The 26,440-nt window shown below is 38.9% G+C and overlaps 1 protein-coding gene across 1 annotated transcript in view; it reads left to right on the top strand.

The window, feature by feature from the left end:
• Positions 1-26,440, top strand: part of CCDC146 (coiled-coil domain containing 146) — a 117,488-nt gene that overhangs the window by 52,887 nt on the left and 38,161 nt on the right. The window contains exon 3 of the mRNA XM_032402307.1: positions 24,519-24,601. Within this exon, the coding sequence (XP_032258198.1) occupies positions 24,519-24,601 (83 nt within the window). The remainder of the gene's footprint in view (positions 1-24,518; positions 24,602-26,440) is intronic.

The following is a 26,440-nucleotide window of genomic DNA, read 5'->3' as shown; positions in this document are numbered from 1 at the left end:
TTATTATGGAAAAGTGGAAAATATCAGAGGAAAAGAGGAAAATATTAAACTAATTCCATGCTAATTGGATAATTTCATGCTGAATGCATGTCTTTTAAATGCTTGTCTTTACTCTGAGACTCATTTTTAAAAGACTCAAGTTTATTTTATGAAATACATATGACAGCATGTGAACTCTCAATAAAGGTTAACTTAAAGGTGATTTCCACTGTGCTGGTAAATAAAGAAAATTTATGAAATGGATTAAATTTGGTAAATAGTAAACATTGAAACACACTGCTTAGCCCTTCCCGGTTCTTAGGAAATCTTTTAAAGCATTTACAGTGTAGCATTCTGAGGTACAGCATTATCTTATTTAGTTTCTTTCTGCTTCTAGTTTGATAATATCTATGATTTGAGTCATTTCCTGTTCTTTTCAGGGAAAATCTTTCAGGGTAGAAGAAACTACTTCATGATCATTATCAACAGATGCAAAACTGCTTGCTCCTTATTTTGTTTATTTTAAGTATCCACTATTATTGATCACAGCTTTCCTCATACAAAGTTATTCTGATTATGTGTGCATGTACCAATGATTTGGCATGTCTTTGACAATTGATACAAAGTTTATCTGCAACAATTGCTGCTTCACAAAAAGAGGAGACAGACACAAAAGTTTTGTCAGTCACATGTAAATATAAACTAAATCTTCCTTCATTACTGTGATCATCTCAAAAATAACATGACATGATACAGTGAAAAGAGCCTTAGGATGATAGTCTTGGAACTCATGTTCTTAGTGAGGAAACCTCCGCTTTCTTGCCACTTAGGTTGGCTTTAATTTCCATATCTGTAATATGAGAAAGTTAAGTTAGAGATCACTAAGTCTCCTTTCAGCTGTAACGGTTTATGATTCTAAATGTTATTCATTAGAAGCCATATAAGAGCAAAGCAAAGCATCAAAATGTAAAAAAAAAAAGAAAAAAAAGTACAGACTATCCTTTAATTAAATCATTAATTCCAATGGAAAACTATAAAGATCTACTTTGTTTTAGCTATTCATCCGGTCAATGAATACTTGTTTTGCATTTATTGAGCCGTGCTCTGTACTGGCCCTGGGGGTAACAAGGGTAAAAAAACAGACACTTCCCTCACTTGGTGGAGCTTTAAGTTGTAGAGGAACATGTTCCAAGCCAGAGCCAGCCTTGGGCAGGGGCGAGATGTTTAGCCTTAGGGCACACAAAGGCCTCTTCTGAACCCCTCATTTCCCTCCCACTATACCATGGCATTGGCCTCACCTTTTGTTACTCCTGAAATGGCCACTTTTCAAGTCATTTTTTCCAAATTAGACCACAAAGGTTGTATAGTGTCTGTAAATAATCACTTCTACTTGGGATATATGCTGTCTGGGTAGAGAAGAGAACTTCCTGTTTCTCTCCTTTATTAGGCTTATTTCTTTGCTTCTTAACCCATCTCCCTAACAACCACCACTCCAAGATCTTCATTTACAAAGCAGAAAAAGCATTTAGAACAAAAGGGATTTTAAAAAGAAAACCTTATCCCATACAAATGGCATATGTAGCGTCCCTAGGTCTAAAACTTACTTAATGAGTGTAGGGTTTATCGATTCAGCAAATTATAAATTCTGCAGAATGCACAGAATAAAGACATCGCTGTAGTATTGAAAATATGAAAACACAAGAGTAAATATATTAACACGTTCTGCTTTTTACATTTGCTCCTTTCCTATTTTTCCCCTCCGTTTTATATCTTTGCTTCTGTAGTGTGAAGCAGTGGGGGTAAGGAGGGAGAAGCAGCATATGGATTGGGGGATTTTACTTTTCTCCTTTCTAAGGCAGGCACCAGAGGGGAGCTTGGCCTGACTTGGAGAATCTAGGCCAAGTTTAAGTTGCTCTTCCTCATTGCTCCACAAATAGCTAACATCTGCTGCTTATTATGTGCCCATCTTCTATAATTTTTCCCTCTAATTCCCACCCAAACATAGAAGACAGAAATATAGTGGAATGAAGTGGAGCCTGAGATGGAGTTTGGTGGGGTAAAGAGAACAAGACAAAGAAACAAAGAAAAAAGACGGGGGCGGGGTGGGGGAGGAGGAGAGCAAAATTGAATCATGGTAGGAGCTGTACCGTGATCTTTTATTTAATGAAGACATTAAATCCATATGTAAAGCTAATTTTATAGGATTTTTTTTTTCTGGAATGGATACTGAGAGAACAAAGTTATAGGATAGGATTGGAGTCAGAGCATCAGGGCATCAAAGATAAACGTCTTCTCCATCACTTCAACAGTGGCCTTAGTTGTGTCCACAGGTGCTTCAGATTATATTATCATATTGCCCATCTGCAAAGTTAAATAAACTTTTAGGACATACAAGTTCCAAACAGCTTAACTTTACAAACAGTGCGAACTTTTAGCCAGCATATCTGATTTCCAAATGTTTAAAGGAGTTTTGTTGTGGAACTATTCGCTTTCCTAACAACTCAATTCCTTGTAATTCCTTGAGTTTGCATGTTTTGAAACCCCAGTACTACAGCAAATAGCAAAATGACGTTGTCAGGTGGAAGGTGAATATACTAAACATATATTCCAGTCATTGATATACAATATTTAGAACAGGGCACCTGGGTGGCCCACTCGGGTAAGCATCTGCCTTCGGCTCGGGTCATGATTCCAGGGTCCTGTGATCAAGCCCCGCATCGGGCTCCCTGCTCAGCAGGGGAATCTTCCTCTCCCTCTGCCCCCACTCATGCTCTCTCTCACTCATGCTGTCTCTCAAATAAATAAATAAAATCTTAAAAAATAAAATATTTAGAACAAATAGTGTTTAGAGTTTACTAAAGGAACTTTAATATTAAACAGCTATTGCAAGCTTTTCAGGGCCACAAAACCTCAGGAAATGATGTTTCATGTTATCAAGACCAACCTGTTCATTTTACAGATGAGTGAACAGGTCTAGGAAAAGCTAAATGATCTGTGCAACCCTGACCAATTCTGCTCAGGTCTTCCAGTTTCCAAGCTAGCTTTTCTAGCTAATTCCGGATTGATCTGTATAGTACTCTTAATTTGTTGCTAGACTATAGAAAAATTTCACCAAAATATAGTTTACCCATATTAAAACTTTCCTAATACAATGCTTCTGGGATTTTAGAAAGAATACAGTTTCTTCAGGTCTTTCAAAATAATTGGGAGTTCCCAAATGTGCTATGTTCACATGCCTTGTTGTACATGAAAATGATTCAGACAATTTCTCCAATATATACTAATCTGTATCCATAATTTTTTCCCATTTGTCTTCCTGGCTATGATTGTTTGTGTTGTCTGGCTTAGAGTATAAATTCTTAAAATAATTATTTTTTATTTTTTAAAGATTTTATTTATTTATTTGACAGAGAGAGCGCGAGCGAGAGCAGGAACACAAGCAGGGGGAGTGGGAGGAGAAACAGGCTTCCTGCCGAACAGGGAGCCCGATGTGGGGCTCCATCCCAGGACCCTGGCATCATGGCCTGAGCTGAAGGCAGACACTTAACAACTGAGCCACCCAGGCGTCCCAAAATAATTATTTTTAAAAAGGTATCTTGTGCCCCACCCTGCCCAGAGCTGCATTCTAGAAGGCATGTGACCAATTTTTTTTAATCCCTTTCCTGAAAACTTTTTTTTTAAGATTTTATTTATTTATTTGAGAGAGAGAATGAGATAGAGAGAGCATGAGAGGGGGGAGGGTCAGAGGGAGAAGCAGACTCCCCACTGAGCAGGGAGCCCAATGCGGGACTCGATCCCAGGACTCCAGGATCATGACCTGAGCCGAAGGCAGTCGCTTAACCAACTGAGCCACCCAGGCGCCCGAAAACTTTTTTTTCTGATTATAAATGAAATACTTGCTCAATGTAAAAAAGATTAGAAAATACAGAAATACATATGAAAACTAATCCTTTTTTTATTATCATGGTAAAATATCCATAACATTAAATTCACCATTTTAACCATTTTTAAGTGTACATTCAGTGGCATTAAATACATTCACATTGTTGTACAACCATCACCACCATCTGTCTCTAAAACTTTTTCATCGCCCTCTACTGAAATTCTGTACCCATTAAACAATAAATCCCCATTCCCCGCTATCCCACTCCTTGTAATCACTATTCTACTTTCTGTGTCTATGGATATGACTATCCTAGGTACCTCATGTAAGTGGAATCATAAAATATCTGTACTTTTGTACTGGATTATATCATTTAGCATAATGTCTACGAGGTCTGTTCATGTTGTAGCATGTATCAGAAAGAATACCTTTTTTTTTTTTTAGATTTTTATTTATTTATTTGACAGAGAGAGACACGGTGAGAAAGGGAACACAAGCAGGGGGAGTGGGAGAGGGAGAAGCAGGCTTCCCACTGAGCAGGGAGCCCGATACAGGGCTTGATCCCAGGACCCCAAGATCATGACCTGAGCCTAAGGCAGATGCTTAACACTTGAGCCACCCAGGCACCCCAGAATACCATTTTTTTTAAGGCTGAATGATATTCCATTGTATGTATATGCCACATTTTGTTTATCTGCTCCTCTGTTGATGAACATTTGAGTTGTTTCCACCTTTGACTTTAATGAATAATGCTGCTATGAAAATTTGTGTACAAGTATCTGTTCAATAATAGCCATCCTAATGAGTGTGAAGTGGTATCTTGTGCTTTTGATTTGCATTTCTTAATGATTAGTGATGTTGAGCATCTTTTAATGTGCTTATTGGCCATTTATATTCTTCTTTGGAGAAATGTCTATTCAGGTCCTTTGTTCATTTTTGGATTGGGTTGTTTGGTTTTTTTGTTGTTAAGTATAATAATACTTTTATTAACATTTTGGAGCATTTCAAGTCATTTTTCTGAATGTGTAATTTGATATAAAAAAAACATCTACTACATAGTTTTTAATCTTTAAAAATTTTGAAGTGTAATACCCATACATTAAAGTGTCCAAAATATGATGTACAATTCAGGTCAAATACTCAACCACTACCCAAGTCAAAAAATAAAATATTGCCAGCTCCCAGAAAGTCCCTTTATACCCACTCAACCTGTAGTAGCTACTGTTCTGACTTTTATAATTTTTATTTTATTGTTCACAGTTTTACCGCTTAAGCATGAGTCCTAAACACCATACTTTGCTTTACTTTGTTTTATATTTTAAATTTACTTTGTATATTTACATACTTATGTACATTTACATACATATATATTATATATTTATATACTTATGTATATTTTAAACATACTTTGTTTTATATTTTAAATTTGATGTAAACAGAATCATACAAAATGTATTTTTTGTGTTTGAGTTTTTTCCTTCTGTTGTATTTGTGAGAACCATTCGTATTTTTGCATGTATTGTTCTATTATATGGTTCTGCAGGTTTGAATCCTCGCTTCTCTCCTTAGAGCACAGCCTCTCTGTGACATACCTATTTCATAGGATTATTAGAAGAATTAAATGAGATAACGTATTCAAGGCTCCTAGCACATTTTTCTGGCATATATTATTATGTGTATATTAACTATTAAACTGAAGCCTTACCTAAACACTATAGTTTTTTTTTAAGATTTTATTTTTATTTAATTTAGAGAGAGAATGAGAGAGAGAGAGAGAGAGAGCACGAGAGGGGGGAGGGTCAAAGGGAGAAACAGACTCCTCACTGAGCAGGGAGCCCAACTCGGGACTCGATCCTGAGACTCCAGAATCATGACCTGAGCAGAAGGCAGTCACTTAACCAACTGAGCCACTCAGGTGCCCAACACTATAGTTTAGATTGTTGACATTTTTCCACAAGTTTCTTTGTGTGTAACATTCTATTCATCTCTACCATAACACATTTATAAATATATGATAGTTTGCAGTGCATGATAATTACACTGATCTAGTTTTCAATGCTCAGGATAAGGATACCCTCAGTAAAAATCTTCGATGGAATACTAATTATTGCTAACACTCTTGTCTTCTGTGGAATAAGGTGTAGTCTTTAAGTTTAATGAGTAATTCAGAACCATATTCAAAGTAACACAATGTGAATTTTGTTTCTTTGTGCTTTCTTTTTAAACTAGTCCATAGAGTCTATTCTAATGCTTTGGTATGTTCTTTTCATCACCTCTATGACTGGCAAATATTCATTCTCTGAGGATAGATTCGGGTTTTGAGGAGAGCCAAAGGTTCTCTTAGCTCTGTGTAGAGCTAAGTTCAGTAATTAAGGTAGGAAATCAAGCCAATTGATACGGATTTTGTTTAAAAGTTGGCTATTTTGATGATTAAGTATATTATAATATTATTATACTATATTGTTACATATAGACAACATAACATTATTGGATTAAATTGATAGCCTTTGAAGTATTTTAGATCACACTCACTTGGATATTTTAACTCTGATACTTTTGGTTATCAAGAAATGTATAACCTTATACTGAAAAATTTTTTTTAAAGATTTTATTTATTTATTTGTCAGAGAGAGAGACACAAGCAGGGGGGAGTGGCAGGCAGAGGGGGAAGCAGACTCCCCGCTGAGGAAGGAGCCTAATGTGGGACTTGATTCCAAGACCCTGAGATCATGACCTGAGCCGAAGGCAGATGCTTAAACTGACTGAGCCACCCAGGCATCCTGTTATACTGAAAATTTTCAAACCTATACAAAAGAAAATCATACAATGTAGCCCTGAGTGCCCATAACCCAGCTTCAGATTATGGACAATCTTGATTCATTCCCCACTCATTTCCTACACCACCAAACTCCAGATTATTGTGAAGCAAATCCCTAAATTATCAAAGCATTTTGTTTATAAATATTTCCCTATGTATCTCTAAAAGGCAAGAACTCCCTTAAAATGTAGGCACAATGCCATTTTCATCTTTCCCCAACTAACAAAAATTCCTTAATATCATCAGATATCCAGTGTTCACACCTTCTCTAATTGTCCTATACAATTTTCTTTATTATCATGCAGTTATGTACCAACTTGATACATAGTTACATTCAATTGATTAATTTTGTTTTCAATTTTTAAAATTGCTTTTAAATTTAATTTTATAGTTAAGGTACTGTTCTACATGTTCTACTGTTCTCCAAAACAAAGTATATTCAAAGAATTCTAACTTCTATCCCCAGCCCCTTCACCCTGTTCCCTCCCTCTTCCTATAGGATAATTCTATTTCAATGTTTATCCGTCCTTTATATTTATATATCTATCTTTATTCATAGCATAGCTTCTGGAATTTACGAAGATTTGTGTTGTTATAATGGTTATCTGTATATTCATAACATTATATAATATCCTTCGCCCTCTTTAATTAATTTTGACTACTGTCTCTTGGTTTTATACTCTAAGTGAGATTGAAATGAACTAACATGTCTTCTTCCTCCATCCTTCCTCACAGCATCAATTTATATAGTGTCCATTCATGGATATTGTCCACCTCTGCACGGTCTTTCATGTTTGCCAACCTATATTACCTTAAGTTCTCTAAAGGTTTCACACTGTCTCCATGCTATCAGCAAGATTATGCTACTCATTTCTGAGTTTAATTCACAAAAATAAGTAACAGAATAGGATTATGGCCAAATCCCTACAAAGCACCTCTCACCAGCTTTGTCAACTTGGTCAAGTTTCTCAACCATCTTGAGTTTTGTTGCCATTGTTATTATTGTTAACATAAAAGTTTTATTTTTTTAAATTTTATTTTATTTTTTTTTAAAGATTTTATTTATTTATTAGAGAGAGAGAGAATGAGAGAGAGAGCACATGAGAGGGGGGAGGGTCAGAGGGAGAAGCAGACTCCCCGCCAAGCAAGGAGCCCGATGCGGGACTCGATCCAGGGACTCCAGGATCATGACCTGAGCCGAAGGCAGTCGCTTAACCAACTGAGCCACCCAGGCGCCCCTAAATTTTATTTTTGAAAATTTTGGATTGTAATACTTATTTATAGGGTGATTGTGAAGACTAAATGAGATATAATATACACAAAACAACACATAGCCAAGCCCCACATCGAACTCCCTGCTCAGCGGGAAGCCTGCTTCTCCCTCTCCCACTCCCCCTTGCTTGTGTTCCCTCTCTCGCTGTGTCTCTCTCTGTCAAATAAATAAATAAAATCTTTAAAAAAAAAAAAATAAATGTTAAGCATTACTTTCAATAAAAGATAAAAGAAGAGTGATTAATTTGTACTTTTTGTGTGTTCATTCATTTGGTAAATATTTATTGAGTAAATTCATTTCAGGGATTACTCATTTAATTTAGTAAATATTTATTGAAAGACTTCTATTTGCTAAGCAGTCACATGTACTCTTTCGTTCACTTACTCAAGTCTTTGTCAGTTCCACATGGGGCAGACCTTGGGCTCTAGTGATGGGAGTCCCTACCTTTAAGGAACTTCCAGTCTTCCATCTTACCCCAAGTCATAAATTATGCTTTTTTTAAAAAATATTTTATTTATTTATTGAGAGAGAGAAAGTGCACAAGCAGGGGGAAGGGCAGAGGGAGAGAGAGAATTTCAAGCAGACTCCCCGCTGAGTGTGGAGCCCGACTTGGGGATGGATCCCATCACCCCAAGATCATGACCTGAGCCAAAACCAGGAGTTGGATGCCCAACTGACTGAGCCACCTGGGTGCCCCGAATTATGCCACTTATAAATAAATCCTTTTTGTCCCTTTAACTCCCCTCTTGGAATCCCTAGCATGCTGGTGCCTGACTTGCCTGGAAATAATTCTCCCATTTGACTATATTACTGGATGCTCACTTCCTATTTGGCCCAAACCTCTACCAAAATGGTAACTACTGGAGTAAGTTGTTAAGAATTTATCTGCACTTCCCTTACAAATTACAGGGTTTTTTTGTTTGTTTGGTTTGGTTTTTTGGTCAAATCTCGTAAAGTACAGAACCAAAGCAATAGTTAACTGCAAGGGTAATGTTTGTAGATTTTTTTTTTGAAGTCCTTTATAGTTAACTGAATGTTTCCTGTTTTTCAGCCCCAAGAAAATTTAGCTGACTGACAATTTTTCACAGTGTCTTCATAATCTTTTTAGCTTATTTTTTGTTCCATGGTGTTTTATTGAAATGAAAATTCATTTCAGCATCCAAATAATAAAATATTTAAGCTTATATAATTTTTAAATATGTCAATTAGTCAAAAAACTATCAGAATCATGTTTATTTGATAAATTTATCAGGAGCTAAAATGGAAAAACAGTAAGAAAATCTCAAATTTTAAACTGTTAAGTTCTTTTTCTTTTTTTTAAAGATTCTATTTATTTGAGAGAGAGAGTGCATGCGCATGAGCAGGTGGAGGAGTTGAGGGAGAAGCAGACTCCCCGCTAAGCAGGGAGCCTGATGTGGGGCTTGATCCCAAGACTTTGAGATCATGACCTAAGTCGAAGGGAGATGCTTAACCAACTGAGCAACCCAGGCGCCCCTAACTGTCAAGTTCTTAACCTCAGATGAGGCAGTCATACACCCTTGTGCTCTGGTAGGTACACAGATAGGCAAAAGAGACAGCTACAACCCCAAGGAATAGGACACTCCAAAAAGTTTGTGCAAGAGTTTTATAAATGGAGCCATTATCTTAATTATTTTCTACCTTTAGGTATATATGTCATATACATATAACATATGTACAGAGTCCCAATCTCAAATGCCCACAAGATCCATAAAAGTAACATAAATAAGTGAAACAGCCAAGATATTAGTACATGAGCCATACATGGAATGGGTGAGGCAGACTGTGCTCCTTTTAAAAGGGGCAGTATCTTTAAATATCTCTGAAAGTCAGCCTCTGCTAAATGCCAATTGATTGTTGTAATGTTGGAATATGAATCCAGTGTCATCAAATCTAGTAATTTTTAAAGAGAAGCTGAAAATTCCACTTTTATGTAAAATCTACCAATTTTTAAATGTTGCTAGGTAATTTTCTAATCTTATTTTTAAATTGTGCATAGTAAAAGCATTTTCAGAATGTATTTATACTATTGGCTACTAGTTTGCAGTTGTGAAATACGCTCTTATGACATGAATTAAGGTCTATCTTACATGTGTTTGAAGATTAGGTAGTGTCTTACCTTCTTTTCCTCATACGGAAATCTGTAGGAAAAAAAGAAAGAAAGAAAGGAAAGAGAGAGAGAGAGGAAAGAAAGAAAGAAAGAAAGAAAGGAAGGAAGGAAGGAAGGAAGGAAGGAAGGAAGAAAGAAAGAAAAAAAGAAAGAAAAGAAATTTGTAGCATTGGTTGCATATCCTTAAACTGTTAAAAGCTATCGGGAATAACTGGAAATGTGGCATTTCCATGAAATGAGGCTATTTGTGTTTGCCAGAAGGCACATTAAAATATTTTGTAATAGTTGACTTAGTGAACTAGAAACAGCTGTGTTTGGTGAAATGTTTGCTACAATCTATTTTTTTAACTTTTTTTTTTCATTTCTTTTTACTTTGCTTGGTATCAAAGTTGGTATCAAGTGAAGAAAGTTAAAATTATACTTGGTGGTATTATATGGTTTTCTTTCCTTTTTCCAAAACTAAGACAAGCTAACAAACTATGTCTCCAAATATCGTAGAAACCAGATTTCTTGGGAAACTGTGTTAATTTCTGAATATTCCACCCTTGTCTGAGGAAATTCCAAGATAATTTGTTATATAATTGCCATGGGTAATAGCTATCCACTGTTACCATTCAATTGCAGTATGTTAAGAAATTTATAAGGTGACTAAATGGTTCATGTTGGTACATAAACTAAGAAGATTCTTAGGATCTTACCTTATGTTTACCGTAACACTTTATGATACCCATTTGGTTATAAAAAAAATTCTCTTATCTTGACCTTTAAAGAGTTCTTGTTAGGATTCAAATATTCAGATATTGGATTTTCTGCTTTATTTATGGATTTGAATCTCTCTGGTACTTAAATTTGGGCCATCAATCTACTGAAGTAGATTGGGCGGAAGTAGTATGGGCTGAGTAATGCATCCTCAGAGATAGATCATGTTGAGTTGAGGACTTCCCCTAGGTGGCAAGGGGTCAGGAGAAAATGTTTGAACAAATTTTCTATCCAAAGGCACTTAATATTCCATTCCCAACTGTATAGGCAATGAATATTCCACATATAGTCAACCAATCCATAAATCTCCCACAATCAGTATCGAGTTTATGTCATCTTACCTTTATACACATGTGCACACATGCACATTCACACAAACACCCTTCAGGCTGCTGGTGTTCCTCCTAGACTGACCTCTTTATTTTCTTTTGTGATGTCCTTGATGATCATTTGGCCCAATTCACACGTGTATGTGGAGAGGGAAAACCGTATGTTGAAATTTCCTTTTGTGAGATGTTCAATCCTTCATGTCATACCCCTACTCTGCTAGAGACTTTTAGGTTCTTCAGACATGTGCTGAGCAAGGTTCTTGGGGCACTAGAATGATCCCTGCCTCCAGAGAGCTTTTCATCTGCTAGACAGACATGTGAGCAAGACTTCAATATTGACAAGATACATACTTTGAGGAATGTGTGAGATATAGTGGCCTCATTCATTAAATATCTGTGTGTAGTTTAGTGTCAGCTTATTCTAGATGCTCAGGATACATCAAGTGAACAAGAGGGTCAAAGATATTCTGCCCTAACTTAAACACTTGTAGAACACACAAAAAGGCAGGGTGAGAGGACTGGCCTCTATTTTCATGGTTAATAAACGTTGAATGGCCTCTGCACTCTAGCAATAAACAATCTAAAAACGCAATTGTGAAAACAATTCCATTTACAATAGAATCAAAAAGGATAAAATACTTGGAATAAATTTAACAAAAATGAAATGGCTCGTCCAAATATGCTACCAGGATTTAGGAACTCACCTACAAGAGACTCATTTTAGACCAAAAGACACCTGCAGATTGAAGGTGAGGGGGTGGAGAGACATTTGTAACGCAAATGGATGTCAAAAGAAAGCCGGAGTAGCAATACTTATTTCAGACAAACTAGACTTTTTTGTTCTTGTATTGTCTTTATCCTGCTTTGATATCAGGGTAATACTGGCCTCACAGAATGATTTTGAATGTGTTCCCTCTATTCCCCTGTTTGTAAGATTTTGATTAAGATTGTCATTAATTATTTTTTTTAATTGTTTGGTAGAATTCAACAATGAGACCTTGTGGTCTTGGGCTTTTCTGTGCTGAGAGATTTTTGATTCCTAATTCAACTTTCATTCTTGTTATTGGTCTAAGAAGATGTCCTATTTCTTGGATTCAAGATTCATGATTCAATCTTAGTAACTTGTGTGTTTTTAGAAATTATCTGGGTTTTTTTCCCTAAGTTATTTGATTTGTTAGTACAGAATTGTTTATAGCAACCTGTTATCACACTATGTATTTCTGTGGTATCTGTTATCTTTTCCATCTCTCCTTTTGGTTTTTGAGTCTTCTCTCTTTTTTTCCTAGTTAATGTAGTTAAAACATTGCCAATTTTGTTTATTATTTTGGAAAAGCTGGTCATCACTTTCAATGTTAAGTTACTGTTTATTCTGGTCTCTATTTATTTCTGATTTTTCTTTGTTATTTCCTTCCTCTACTAAATTTCAGCTAAGTTTCTTCTTTTTCTAGTTCCTTGTGGTATAATGTTGTTTATTTGAACTCCTTTTCTTAATACAAACATTTATAGCATAAATTTCACTCTAGTATCTGCTTTTGCTGCATTCCATAGTTTTGGAATATTGTGTTTTCTTTCTTTTTTGTTTTGAGACATATTTTGATTTGCTGTTCGATTTCTTATTTGGCCCATTGCTTGTGCAGTAGTGTGTTGTTTAATATTTACATATTAAGTATTTAATATGTACATTGTAGCTTTTCCAGCTGTTTTTTTTTTAATATTTTATTTATTTATTTTGACAGAGAGAGACAGCGAGAGAGAGAGACAGTGAGAGAGGGAACACAAGCAGGGGGAGTGGGAGAGGGAGAAGCAGCCTTCCCGCTGAGCAGGGAGCCCGATGTGGGGCACGATCTCAGGACCCTGGGATCATGACCTGAGCCGAAGGCAGACGCTTAACCATCTGAGCCACCCAGGTGCCCCTCCAGCTCTGTTTTATTGCTAACCTTTAGTTTTGTACCACTGTGGTTGGAAAATATGCTTGGTGTGATTTCAGTCTTCTTAAATTTGTAATATTTGTTATGTCTCTTTTTATGTGATTTAACCAGGAGATTCTTCTATGTGTACTTGAGGAAAATGTGTAATTCTGTTTTTCTTGGATGAAATATTTTATATATATATATATATATACATCTTTTAGAACCATGTATCCTGAAGTATGCATCAAGTAAAAAATGTTCTTGTTAAAAAAAAAAAAAGAAAGAAAAAAACAAGAGTGGAACTCAAACATCCCCATATTCTGCTCCCAAGTTTCCATTTTATGGTATCAATGGGGAAATTCAAGCTGCAACTTTGGGTTTTTGTTCTTTTTTAAAGAACACTTCTGCAATCAGCAGTGAAAGACCTTACTGTCCCTCACAATCTGCCTCTGCTAGAAGGGGAAGTGGAGGGCCCTACTGTGAATACTGGCAAGAGCTCTGTGGGCAGAGCATCTTCAAAACAGGAAGGTGGACACCAGAAGTCCCAAGTTTCTTTGTTGTGGGAAGAGGTTATATCCCCTACCTATCACCTCCTGGCCCAGAGCTGGGGGACCTGGGCTGGCAGCCACCTGGGAGGGGCGGTGCTGTGGGCACACCAGAGGAGGCCTGATGGTGGGGGCCCACACCTACTCAGCAGCAGAGAGAACAGCCAGGTCCAGGGATCCAGCCCCCTTAGGAGAGGGTCAGAGCAGGGACTTTGGTCTGTGAGCTACAAAGTGAGATGAACAACTGGCCAGCTGTGGACATAACCTTCATACATTTACAATCCTTACATGAGAAATGTCCTGGCCTTAAGGTCCTTAAGGACCCCAGCTTTTCAGGGTTCTCACTGCCTAAACCCGCTCAAGATCTTTAAAGGTGCACTAAAGGTGGGACTCTGTGTGTGAAAGACCGAAAGCTGATTGGTCAGAGTCCACTGGCAACACAATCCTTTCTGGGACCCATGTCACCCTTGCCCCCAACCCCTACTCTTCTGGTTCCTATTTTGTGGCATTAGTCATTCACTGGTTTTAACCTGGCTCTGTTTCCTGACTCTGATTATTTCTGACCCTTATGTGACTGCCCCTCATGTCTTTGGCCCAGTTAAGTTCTTCGCTCTTCGTCACTGGTTCACCCTTTGAAGCTCTTGAAGAGGCATCTGGGTTTCAATCTGACTCATTTCCTGCCTCCCAGGCTTATGGCCACTCCAGCCTACTACCATTTCTCCTCATGATCTTTGGAAGAAAAGGGGGAAATTTTTAAACTAGGGATAAATGATTGATAAAGTTCCAAGCAATGGCAACTTCAGTGGGAAAAATGTGAGTGTTTTACAGGAATGCCACCCTCTAGCATGTACATGCTTAGGCATGCTTTTTATTTATTTGGCTGCACATGTTATCTTAAAATTAGTATAACTTAACTTTGAAGTCTTACATATAGCTAAGCAATTGCATTACTCGTCCACAATGTCCACTGCATTTGATTCCTTAACTCTTGGGAGGTCCTGTTTGCCACTGGAGCCTCCCCCTCGCATTCCTGGGGTAGGCCACCAGAGGAGGGACAAGACAGCTGCGAGGGAACAGTCCCAGACCTCTTTGCTCATCCTGTGCACCTTGCCAACCACACAGAAGGGAGAAGAGAAGCTGTGGGTGATGCAGCTGGTTTTGTACAGCACATTCTCTGCTCTTTCAAGTCTATGTCCAGGCCAAGTTACCTCGCCCTATTCCTCTTTTATACCCACCTTCTCTGACAAGTAAGTGAATAAACAAGACTTCTTCCAACTGCATCATTTGTTTTAAGATAAGCCTAGATCAGGAACAGGTTAGTGAAAATTATCGAGCCCTTACAAGATACCAAGCCATGTGCTGGGGCTCAAAGATGAGTAAGGTAGGGTTTCTGTCATCCAAGAACACATAGCCTAGTGGGGGAAACATGTTTAACATATTTTGATAGTAGTGTACAATGTGTACAATAATAGATGCATCTAAAAATACAGAAAAAGAAGTGATTCTGCCTGGAGGTGTCTCAGGTGGTAACCACTGAGATGTCTTAAAGGCAGAATAAGAGTTCTCCAAGTGGACAAGAGAGAGAAGAAATTGAAGATCAGGGAATAGAACATGCAAGGCGTGGTAGGGCTGGGAACTGTACTCATTTTCTACCGCTCTGCTAACCAATTACCACAAACTCGGTGGCTTAAACAGCAAAAAATTATGATCTTATAATTCTGTAGGTTGGAAGTCCAACAGGGTTCTCACTGGGCTAAAATCAAGGTGTAGACAGGACCGCATTCTTTTCTGGAGGCTCTACCAGAGTATCTGGTTCTTTTCCTTTTCTGGCTTCTAGAGGCTACACACATTCCTTGTCCCATGACCCCCTTCCTCTAGTAGGCCAAGTCCTTCTCACACTTGCAATCTTTCCTCCTTCTTCCATTTCATCTCTCTAACTCAGCCAGGAAAGGTCCTCTGCTTTTAGGGACTCCTATGATTAGACTGGGCCAGCCAGGTAATCCACAGTGATCTCTGCTTGTCAGGGTCCACACTCTTTTAGTCACATCTGCACAGTCCTTTCTGTCATGTAAAGTAACGTATCTCTAGGTATGTCACAGGGATTAAGATGTGGACATCTTTGGGGTCAAGGGGAAGGGCATCATTCTGTCCGCCACAGGACATGACACAGAACTGAAATGGTCATGGGAGGTTTAGAAAGGGAGGAGACCAGTTTGGACAGGGTGGTAGCTGCCAGATAATGAAAGCCTTTGTTTACCATGTTAAGGGACCCAGAGTTAATCCTGAAAGTGCTGGGATCCTTTGAAGGGTTTAAAGCAAGGTGAAAATTGTGTTTTGCGGGCGGCACAGAGGGACATAGTCAAGGGAGACAAGACTTGAAGCCGGGGCAAGTGGTTAGTTATCTATTACCACATGCTCTGTAAAGAATTATGGATTTTGTTTATTCTGTAAAAGGATAAAATGCCGCAGGAACATAAATTCCTGTCTAAAAAAAATGATCACAATACCTGAACACTGATACTGTATTAAGTAAACAATTTCGTATATTCCAGGTACTGGACAAGGAAGATGTTTATTACTCTCTAACCATAACTCTCATAGTCTTACAAGGCCCTTGCCCAAATAAAGTTCTAGCTTGTCTAATAACAGCCTGCAGACCCCTCCGTTTGGGGGGTCCTCAGGATATAGGTGATATCTCGGCCTCTGGGAGTGAATAAGAGGCCCTGGGGAAAGTAAATAGTTTTAAAAAAGGGGGAAAGATATGGACCAAATCCTGAATGGCACCAACTTTTAAAGGGAAGACCAGAGAAGAAAATAGAAAAGTAAGAGAGAGAATTGTGAGATTATATATTACAGGACCTGGGAGAGGAGAGAGTTCCAGGAATGATGAACTATAATAAGTCAATAGTAATAAATGTCATAAAATAATCAAGTAACCTAAGGACAGAGAAATGTCATTTGAATATAATAATTAAGAGGTCACTGGGGCTCCACTTCCAACTAAGATGGAGTAACAGGACCCAGATTTACCCTCCTACCTTAAACAAGTAAAATCAAATCAAACAGTGGGGTTTTCAGACTTTGGACAACAGATTGCACAAGACAGTAATCTTCGGGGATACGTAATAAATTGAGACTTATAATTGTGCCGTCTTACAGAGTTTCCAAGTGATAGCATTGGAAGGGGAACCCAAACAGAACCAGGTGGTCTTGCTGATTTGTGGTGACGTATTTGGGGATTCAGGGAGGCCAAGTTGGCTAAAATACATAGGTGAGGAGAGGAAGAGTGTCACAGAGCAGAAACTCCAGAGATCTGCTGAGGAGTGCTGATCAGTGCATGCTTGTGAGGATATTGCTGAGGCTGGAGAAAGGACTCCCAGAGAGGAGGCGATGGATCGAAACCTGAAACTCACACAGAGCCAAGAGTTCACGTTGCCACCAGTCAGAATAGAAAGACCTCCTAATGTATGGGCACTGAGTATACTGGGGCCAAATTAGCCCTGGACAAAAGATCATTCTGGACTTCCTTAACAAAGATCACAAGCAAGCCTTGAAAGGATCAAACTGTTTTCAAGTAACTTAACTATGACTCACAATGCCCCAAAATATTTAAAAGAATATTAAAAAAAAATTCCATCTCCCAACAGTGTAAAATTCACAATGTCTGGCGTGCAAAGAAGCAGGAAAATATGACCTATAATGAGGAGAAGAATCAAACAATGGAGTAAAATGGAAATAGAATTAATTGACAAGGACATCAGAACAGATTAAACTGTAAAATTTTGAATGTTGGGAAAAAAAGGTGGAAGGAAGCATAAACATAATAAAAGAAAGCTACAAAAAGGCTCAAATCAAACTTCTAAAGATGAAAAATACAGTATCTGAGATAAAAATTCACTGGATGGGATTAACAGCAGATTAAACACTAAAGAAAAAGAGATTAGTGGGTTTTAAGATGTAACGATAGATACTATTCAAAATGAAACAAAAAGGAGTGTAAAATAAAAATGAAAAGAACATCAGTGATCTGTGGACATCAAGTGGCCAAACATACGAATAATTATTTGCAGAAGGAGAGGAGAGGGGGACAGAAAAAATATTTGAAAAACCAACATCTGAAATTTTTCTAAATTTGATGAAAACTATGAACTCACAGATCCAACATTGTGAACAAATCTCAAGACTGAAGAAAACCACATCAAGATATATCATAAACAAATTATTGGAAAACAGTGGTTAAGAGAAAAACCTCAAAATCAACCAGAGAAATGAGAAAGTCTTCAGTCAGTTTATCAGTTTGGTGAAGTGCTGGCAGGCCAGTGACTATGCATCGGTGAGTGACCGGAAGGTAGGGGAGTGGAGATACAGAGCCGAGATGACTCCTTTGAGAAAAGCTCAAGTGCGAATGAAGGAGAGATAGGAGCATAGCACCCAAAGCGGATTTTGTTTGTTTGTTCTTTTAAATGAGAAAGACTTGAGCAAATTTATAGGTTGAGGATAATGTCAATGATGATAATAATAAAATAACTGCCATTGATCAAGCTCTTATTTGTGTACTAGACACTATACCAAATACCTTACGTATAATTATTCATTTTGTTTTCACTATAGACATACGAGATTGGGACTACTTTTGTCTTTTACAGCTGAAGAAACTGAGGCACAGATTGATTAAATATGACTCCAAGTTACAAAGTTAAGAAGTAGCAGAGCGGAACAAAACAAAGAAAAAAGAGACAAACAAAAAAACAGACTCAAATATAGAAAACTGGTGGTTACCAGAGGGGAGGTGGGTGGGGAGATAGGGGAAATAGGTGAAGGGATTAAGAGTACTGTATGGTGACTAACATAACATAATAAATAAATACATAAATTCATAAATAAGTAAATTTTTAAAAAGAGTACACTTATCATGATGAGCACTGAGTAACATATAGGATTGTTGAGTCACTGTATTGTACACCTGAAACTAATGTAACACCGTACACTAATCACACTGGAATTTGAAAAAGAAAAAAAAGTAGAGCTGGAATTCAAATCGAAGTCCACTTGTGATGTACTCGACTACAATACCAGGCTGAGCCAGTTAAGAGGGAGAAATAGAGATTATAAAGGAAAGGAAGGTATAGCTGATGCTTTAATGCCTAGAACAAGGTAGGAGAGTATATATTTGAAAACACAGTTGGATAGGTTTGCCCTAATCAAGAGGAAAGGAGGTTGCGATTTGGGGAAAGAAGTTAGGGGTAGGTGTGGCTGTAGATAAATGGATCCGTTGATGTAGATGATGAGTTCAGGTGGCTTAATTTTGTTTGGTGAATGAGTTAGGTATATGGGAAAGCTAAATCTTAATATAACAATCAAGGGGAAAAGTCAAACCATAGGAGTGATGAAGCATTGTTGAGAGCTCAATTGCCTTTGGAAACTGCTTCAAATGGCCATGTTGTTTATCTCTAGCAGAGAAAGGGAGAGCGTGAGTGGGAGACAAGGATGGTAAGGATTTATGCTTTCAAGTTTATGCTACTCCCCAAAGCCCACCATTTATCGGGATAAGGCCAAACCAGTAGGTAATGTCAAAGAGGCAGTAACAATAGAGTAGGTTAATAACCATGGTCACTGTGGTGGCCCTGCACACACCCACACAAACACCTAATTGTTTCCTCATGCTGACCCCCTTCCACATAAGTTCACTTGGTGAAAGTTCTTACTTTCCTTGGAATGTCCTAGAATTTCCATGTTTGAAATTTTTTCCGTATCATTACATGCTGTTCATGAATCATGAACTCTTGTTAAACTTTCAGCTCTAGAGTAAATGTTTCCTTCCAGTCTCAATTACCAACAAGGCAATTCAGTAACACAATTATCTATTGTGAAATCATATTTATGAACTTCATGACATTATATCTAACCTTCCGTTATGTCTACCCTTTGACAATTTGAGTTGGGTCTTATGCTCTGTGCCTTAGATCCTGCATTTTTAAAACATGACAAACTTGGTTTCTGTGCCCAATTGTATCATGCAGTGTGAAAATGCAACTATTTTTTCCATGTTTATGTTCATGAGTGAAGCATTTCATCCACTAGAATGGACTCTGAAGCTCCCAACCAGAGAAAGACCTGCTTACGGAGACAGTTTACAATTTCACAGAAAAGTCACTGTTAGATCAATATTACATCCAGATTATCAATTTTATTTTTAAGGAGGCTATAATCCATTCTTCACAGTTTGATCTTTTTCTTTTCTTTTTTAAACGATTTTATTTATTTATTTGACAGAGAGAGAGCACGAGCAGGGGGAGGGGCAGGCAGAGGGAGAGGGAGAAGCAGGCTCCCCGATGAGCAGAGAGCCTGGCATGGGGCTCCATCCCAGGACCCCGGGATCATGACCTGAGCCGAAGGCAGACGCTTAACTGACTGAGCCACCCAGGCACCCCTGATCTTTTTCTTTTTAAGAGATATTTATTCTTAGGAGAGTAGACCAAATAAAAGCTTATCAATCTTCTTTCTAAACATCAATGACTTAAATTTTTTCAATTTATGTAGAAACTACGAAGACATACCAGATATTTTGCTCTGTCAGCTTTCTTCACAGGTTCGTAGGCATTAAAGGCAGTCTGGCTATTGGGGTGATGGAAACAGCAAATAGGAAAGGAAGCCTCTCTTGCCTTCCTGCTTTTTCTGTAGTCATAAAACCTGCCAACGTGCACCCCTGGCCTACCTGCCATTGGGCTTCAATTAACTGGTATTTTAGAAAAGACTCAACTTAATACAGCTGAGTTTTCACTAAGTCTGAGCTAGAATCTGCTGTATCTGCCAGTAGGATCTGAACACGGCACTCTCCAGTTTGAAATTCTGCTCTGAATCCTTATTGTTTACAGCAATAGTTTTCAAGCATATTTTAATAGCCTTTTATTATTAAAAGCAATACATGTGTTGGAGAAAATTAGAAAATACAGATAAGCAAACATAAAAATACAAAAACCAAACATTCTTACTACCCAAAGAACATCATTTTAACAACTTAGTTCTTATCCTTCTAGATCAATACCTTATCGATATTCACTATTTGATGAATTGCTATCATATTCTCCTTTAATTCTTTAAATATGGTTTGCTTTCATTATTTGGACATATTTATAATAGCTGCTTTGAATTCTTTGTTAAGTCCAACATCTGCACCGCCCCTCAAAAGAGATTTTGCCCTTTTTCCCCCCTATTTCTTTGAAGGACTCATAATTTTTTGTTGATAAGTGGATATTTTAGATAATATATTGTAACAACTCTGGTTTCTGATTCTCCCCAGGCTTCTTCTTGTTGCTGTTGGGTTTGTGTTATTGTTGTTCATTGTGTATTTGTTTAGTGACTTGGCTGGACTAATTCTGTGAAGTGTATCTCCCCCATAATGTGCAGCCTCTGATGTCTCTGTATAGATACTCTTTCCCTGTTTTTATTTTTAACCCTGCCCCACCCACCTGAAGAGGTCTTCAGCAATAGGAAGGTGGGGCAGATGAGCTCTTCACTGGCTGCTAAGCCTGCCCAGAATAGTTCTTCCACAACATGGGGCTAGGGATAATGGGTGCAGTTCATGGTTCAAATGCCACAGTCGGCTACTGTTCTGAGTTTCAGATTTTGTTAAATAAATATATCTCAATATTTTGCATGCCCTTAGGTCAATTTCTAGGGACTTTAAATGGTTGTGTTAGATAATTTTGATGAGTTGAATCAATGTTTCTTTGAGGGAGAGGATTCATCAAGCTCTTCACATGACCATTCTGGAAGTTCCACCCTCTGGAAGTGGTCTGTAATTTATAATCTTATTCATTTGCTTTAACTTACAATATAGAGAAAATAACTGCATACTACCAAATATGGTTATTTACTCACAATAAAACTACTGAGTGTAGTGTAAGCATTCTGTAATTTCTTTTGTGTCTATCTTCTCAAACTGTGAGCTACTTCAGGGGAGGACCTATGTCACCTTTGCTTCTGCTTCTATCACGCAGGGCAGTAGGTGAGAGGTAATGTCTTTTCAGCTTGAAAACAAAATTATAAATACTATATGCATTTTTAAACATAAGAGTCCAAAATTACCTTACACACATACAAACACACATTCTCACCCTTCATAACTTTTTCCCAGTAATTTTTCTCCTTTAAGAGGGCCCAAATGCAAAGCTGCTTCTTCTCCTTTTTTTTTTTTGTAATATATTAGGCCTTAAAAGCACAGTGCTTATGTCCTACACCATTTTTAGGAACCATTGAAAATGTTTGAGATCCGAAGTAAATTACATATTAACTCAAAAATGCAGAAAGAAAACTGAAGGAACAAAATAAATGTGTTTAATGAAATATCTATAAAATGTAACGGTCAACCTACCAATAGCAACTCAGCACTTAAAAAATTATATGTAAATTATATTTAGGTGGCATATGAATACATTTTAAGATATTTGATATAGCCAGAAGTAGAACCTTCTCAAAGGGCTTAAAAATCTTATTTACCCAGTATGGAGGTTCCTCAAAAAGTTAAAAATAGAATTACCCTAAGATCCAGCAATCGCACTAGTATTTACCCAAAGAATACAAAATTACTAATTCAAGAGGATACATGCATCCTGAAGTCAGTCAGAGAAAGACAGATACCATATGATTTCACTTGTATGTGGAATTTAAGAAACAAAACAAATGATCATGGAGGGGGGAGCGGAAAGAGAGAGGAAAGCCAAGGAATAGACTCTTCAGTATAGAGAACAAACTGATGGTTAAGGTAGGGGGAGATATGGGTGAAATCGGTGATGGGGATTAAGGAGGGCAGGCGGCACTTGGTGTGATGAGCACTGGGTGTTTTATGTGTTGAATCCTTAAATTGTATACCTGAAATTAATATTACACTGTATGTTAACTAACTGGAATGCAAATAACTAAAAAAAAATCTTGTTTACCGTATGTCAGCCATATATAGAAAATGAGGGTTGTGAGGAATGGGACCCAGTCTGGCACCAGCTTGTAAGTCCCTCGCAAAGGATCCCAAACACTTTCACAAAAGAGAGAGAGTTTCACAGTGCATTTTACAATGTTTTTTCTGCCCTGATTTGGGTAGAGAGACCAAGAAAGCCCACCGTGGAGACTCTGACCTTCCCATTTTATCAGTTACGTTCATTCATTTGCTTGTGCGGTGTGTGTTTGCCAAGTAGCTGCACTGTGCCTGGGCTTCTACTGGTTAAAGACACCCTGAAGAACAAGGTGACCCAGGCCCCTTCCTCATGGTGCTTATACAAGGAGCTGGGCAGTCACGTAAGTCAATTTATTCCTGCAGATTGTAGTATACGTTATGAAGTACAGCATTCTTTTGGGGTCGGGGGTGTGTGTGGGTATCGGTCTTAATTTAGAAGTCAGAGAAGGCCTGATAATGGATTGATATTGAAACTGAGGTATGAAGAAAGAATTGGGGTCCAGGAAGAATGAGAAATGGCCAAAACAGAGGCCCTGGGGAAGGAAGGAGATTCATGCATTTATGGAAATAAAAGTCTGGAGCATTAGGAGCCTGAGGAGCGGGTTTTGAAAGGAGACTGGGAGGGAGCAGGGTCATACAGGACCTCAGGGGTCATCCCCAGGGTCTTGAATTCTCTTCCACTTGAGTTTTGAACACCCAGCATAGCAAAACCTTGTTTGATTTTTTAAAAAATCTCCCTGGAAAGTAGATGGGGTCCTGAGTGGACACAGGGATGGGTAGGGGGAGAGTGGGAGGTTTTGCAGTAGTCCAGCCGAGATGGGATGGGACTTGGACTAGTGGGATTAGGGAAAGGAGAGGAAAACGGATAGACTCTAGAAATATTTTGGAGGTAAGAATAACACGGCACTGATAAACACAACTCTTTTCTTGGGGCGCCTGGGTGGCTCAGTCGTTAAGCGTCTGCCTTCAGCTCAGGTCATGGTCCCAGGGTCCTGGGATCGAGCCCCGCATCGGGCTCCCTGCTCCCGAGGGAAGCCTGCTTCTCCCTCTCCCACTCCCCCTGCTTGTGTTCCCTCTCTCGCTGTGTCTCCCTCTGTCAAATAAATAAACAAAATCTTTAAAAAAAATTAAAAACCACAAATCTTTTCTTTAGTTCCATTTTTTGATACTATGTCAGCAGCAGTTCAGTTAAAGTCAAACCTAATACAAATGCTCATTGCATTATAGTAAAACTTAGGGTTTCATGTTGTGCTCTGATGTCTATTACTATTTATCAACTAAGAGAGTAAACCAAAAGTTCTCTTGCCAGAAATGAAAAAGGAACAAATAATATCACTTTCTGCACCCAATAAACTTGCATGCTTCTTTGGCTGTAGAGGCAGAGAGACTGTGGGACAGGGGAGTGATCATGGGTTTTTGGAGCTGGACCACTTGGGTTTACATTCTGACACTGCCTTTAACTAGCTCTGTAACTTGGAAACAAATCACTTAACTTTCTCAACTTTAGTTTAAAATGGAGATAATCCCTACTTCACAAAACATTTCTGACAATGAAATAATTGATGTACAGTGCTTGCTTGTAATAGATGCTTGATAATTATTAGTTCTCTCAACTTACAAATAGCCATCCTGGTCATCTATACCATTCAGGTTATTTGCTAAACCTAGAAATATGTTTTTTAGAATTGGAAGAATTTAACTCAATTCCTTCCCTCAATTTACAGATGAAGAAATGATAGTCTAGAGAGGTAAGAGTCTTGCCAGGAACACAGAGATTACAAGAGACAGAGTAGAACCATTTTCTCCAAACACCCAGCATCTTTGTAATACCCCACATTGCCTGGTATGTTTCCTCTCTAATGTTGAATGGGAAGATTTTACAAGATATCTCTGCTTTAGGCATAAGGGCGATGGCTAATGGTGATCTTGTATTCTCTTTGCTAGTTACACAGTATGGGAAAACTTCCTGGAACCAGAATGGCAGAGTTAAAAGCCAAGTACACCTTGCTGCATGATACCGTGGTAAGGTAGGCTATTTGCTCATGTGGAGACATCTTTTATCATATTTATATTTCTGTGTGTGTGTGTGTGTGATGGGCTCTATCTTGATTTTTATTCTCCCAGGCCTTGAGGCAAAGGGTTGAGTTCAAGTAGTTTGAGAAGTGATACCAGAAATTATCACGGGAGGATGGAGAAGTGAGATGGGGAAGGGAGCAATCTAGCCGGGGGTGTGCTTCTCGGTAGGTTTACACTGTGGCCAACTGGTGCTCAGTCTCACTGAGGACCCTCTGAAGGTGTGGCACACACCTCAGAACTCTCCCACCAAAGGGTGAGGAAACTGGGATATTTGTCCACTGTTTTCCATCCCTTGTTGACTAACAATTGCTCCTAGGGAGCAGAGCTCCTGGCACTTCGAGCATACCCCCTGAGAAGCCAAGCAAGTTCCTACAGCCAGAGAAAGCTCTCAGACAGAGGCACACAGGTGCTGTCAGTGTGTAAGGGAACTGTCCACCAGAGCTACAGGTGACCCCAGAGTGGGCTGGGGGGGTGGGATTTGGCGGGATACTGACATTTTCTGCTACAGGACACTCTTGTAGGATTCTCTGCTCCCCATCTCTCTTCACCACTCAGAAGTATAGGTTCAAGCACAACCCCAGCCTACATCTGTTGAGACGTTGGTCTTCTCACCTCTTCCACCTACCCTAGGCTACTCTCCTTAGCCTAGTCCCAATCAGCAGCAGGTGAGAATAGGCTTCCATAGGATAATTCCACAAAGTTTTCTAAGCACCTGCTATGAACCACTGGGAATCAAGGGAGAAAGAGAGTGAAGAAGGGAAATCCAGTTCTGCGGCTACTCCTTACTATTCCCCATCTTCCTTCTTCATTTCCCCATAACCTCCTGCATCATAACCTTGCATGACGTCTTCACCAAAAGCCAAGGAGAGACAGCAGTGGATGGAAACTCCATCCCGCCATTCCCATCCATCCTCTCCCCCAATCTTCAAACATTAGCCGTACTTCTTTTCCTGCCCAGAGTCAATTTGGCTACTTTGAGGATGGGAGCATGAGGGAAGAGTGAAGCACCAGGAGAGCAGAGCTGCCTCCCTATGCACCCTTCACTTTCACTGCACTGCCTGCTCACTCAGCTCCATCCAAGTTCCTAACAACCATCCAGCTCTGGTTCCTCCTCCTCTTCCTCAATGCCAGCCTCGAGCCAATGCCTCATCCCCATCCCTTAAGGAGACTCCATTTCCCACAACTGGCCCTGACTGCCAGGGTGTACACAGAGTTCTCAAGACTCAGGAACTTGGAGGATTTAGATGGGAAGTCTGGGGTAAGCTTTTTCAACATACTTCACACTGCTTAAATGGGAGGGGGGTGGGAATCCATGCAGTTCTCAGGGCATCCCTCCAAGTCCCTTTGCAGATACAAGGAATACTGCAACATTTCTCACCCTCCAGATAGCTCTGATCTAGAGCTCAGCAAAGCTTTGTGGGGTGCTGATTTGGCTTCCTCCTTCCCTGGCCCACAGTTCAGTTCCCTGGGCCCCAGTGACGGACAACAATGTAGGACCAAGGCTATGGTGTTCTTTCTTCCTACTTCCAGGTTGTGTTGCAAAACCCTCACTTCCCTTCTGCTATCCACATTTTACCTCCTCTTGACCCTTTAGTTCCCTCTCTTGTCATTCGGAACACCCACCACCCTCTCCCACTCCCCCTGCCTGGTGGGTGAGAATGGCATGAAGACACGCTCTCCACTCTTGCTGCTGAGGCTTTAGCATGGCAGATACAGCCTGGAAATGCTGAACTGAAACCGAATGAGCTTTGCGTTGGAACCACATTATAGACGCTGTTAAATTCTCTTCT

This window comes from Phoca vitulina, unplaced genomic scaffold (assembly GCF_004348235.1).
Source record: "Phoca vitulina isolate PV1807 unplaced genomic scaffold, GSC_HSeal_1.0 scaffold4, whole genome shotgun sequence".
Taxonomy (NCBI): Eukaryota; Metazoa; Chordata; class Mammalia; order Carnivora; family Phocidae; genus Phoca; species Phoca vitulina.
The sequence above is the reverse complement of the archived record's forward strand: the minus strand, read 5'-3'. Positions and strand labels throughout refer to the sequence as shown.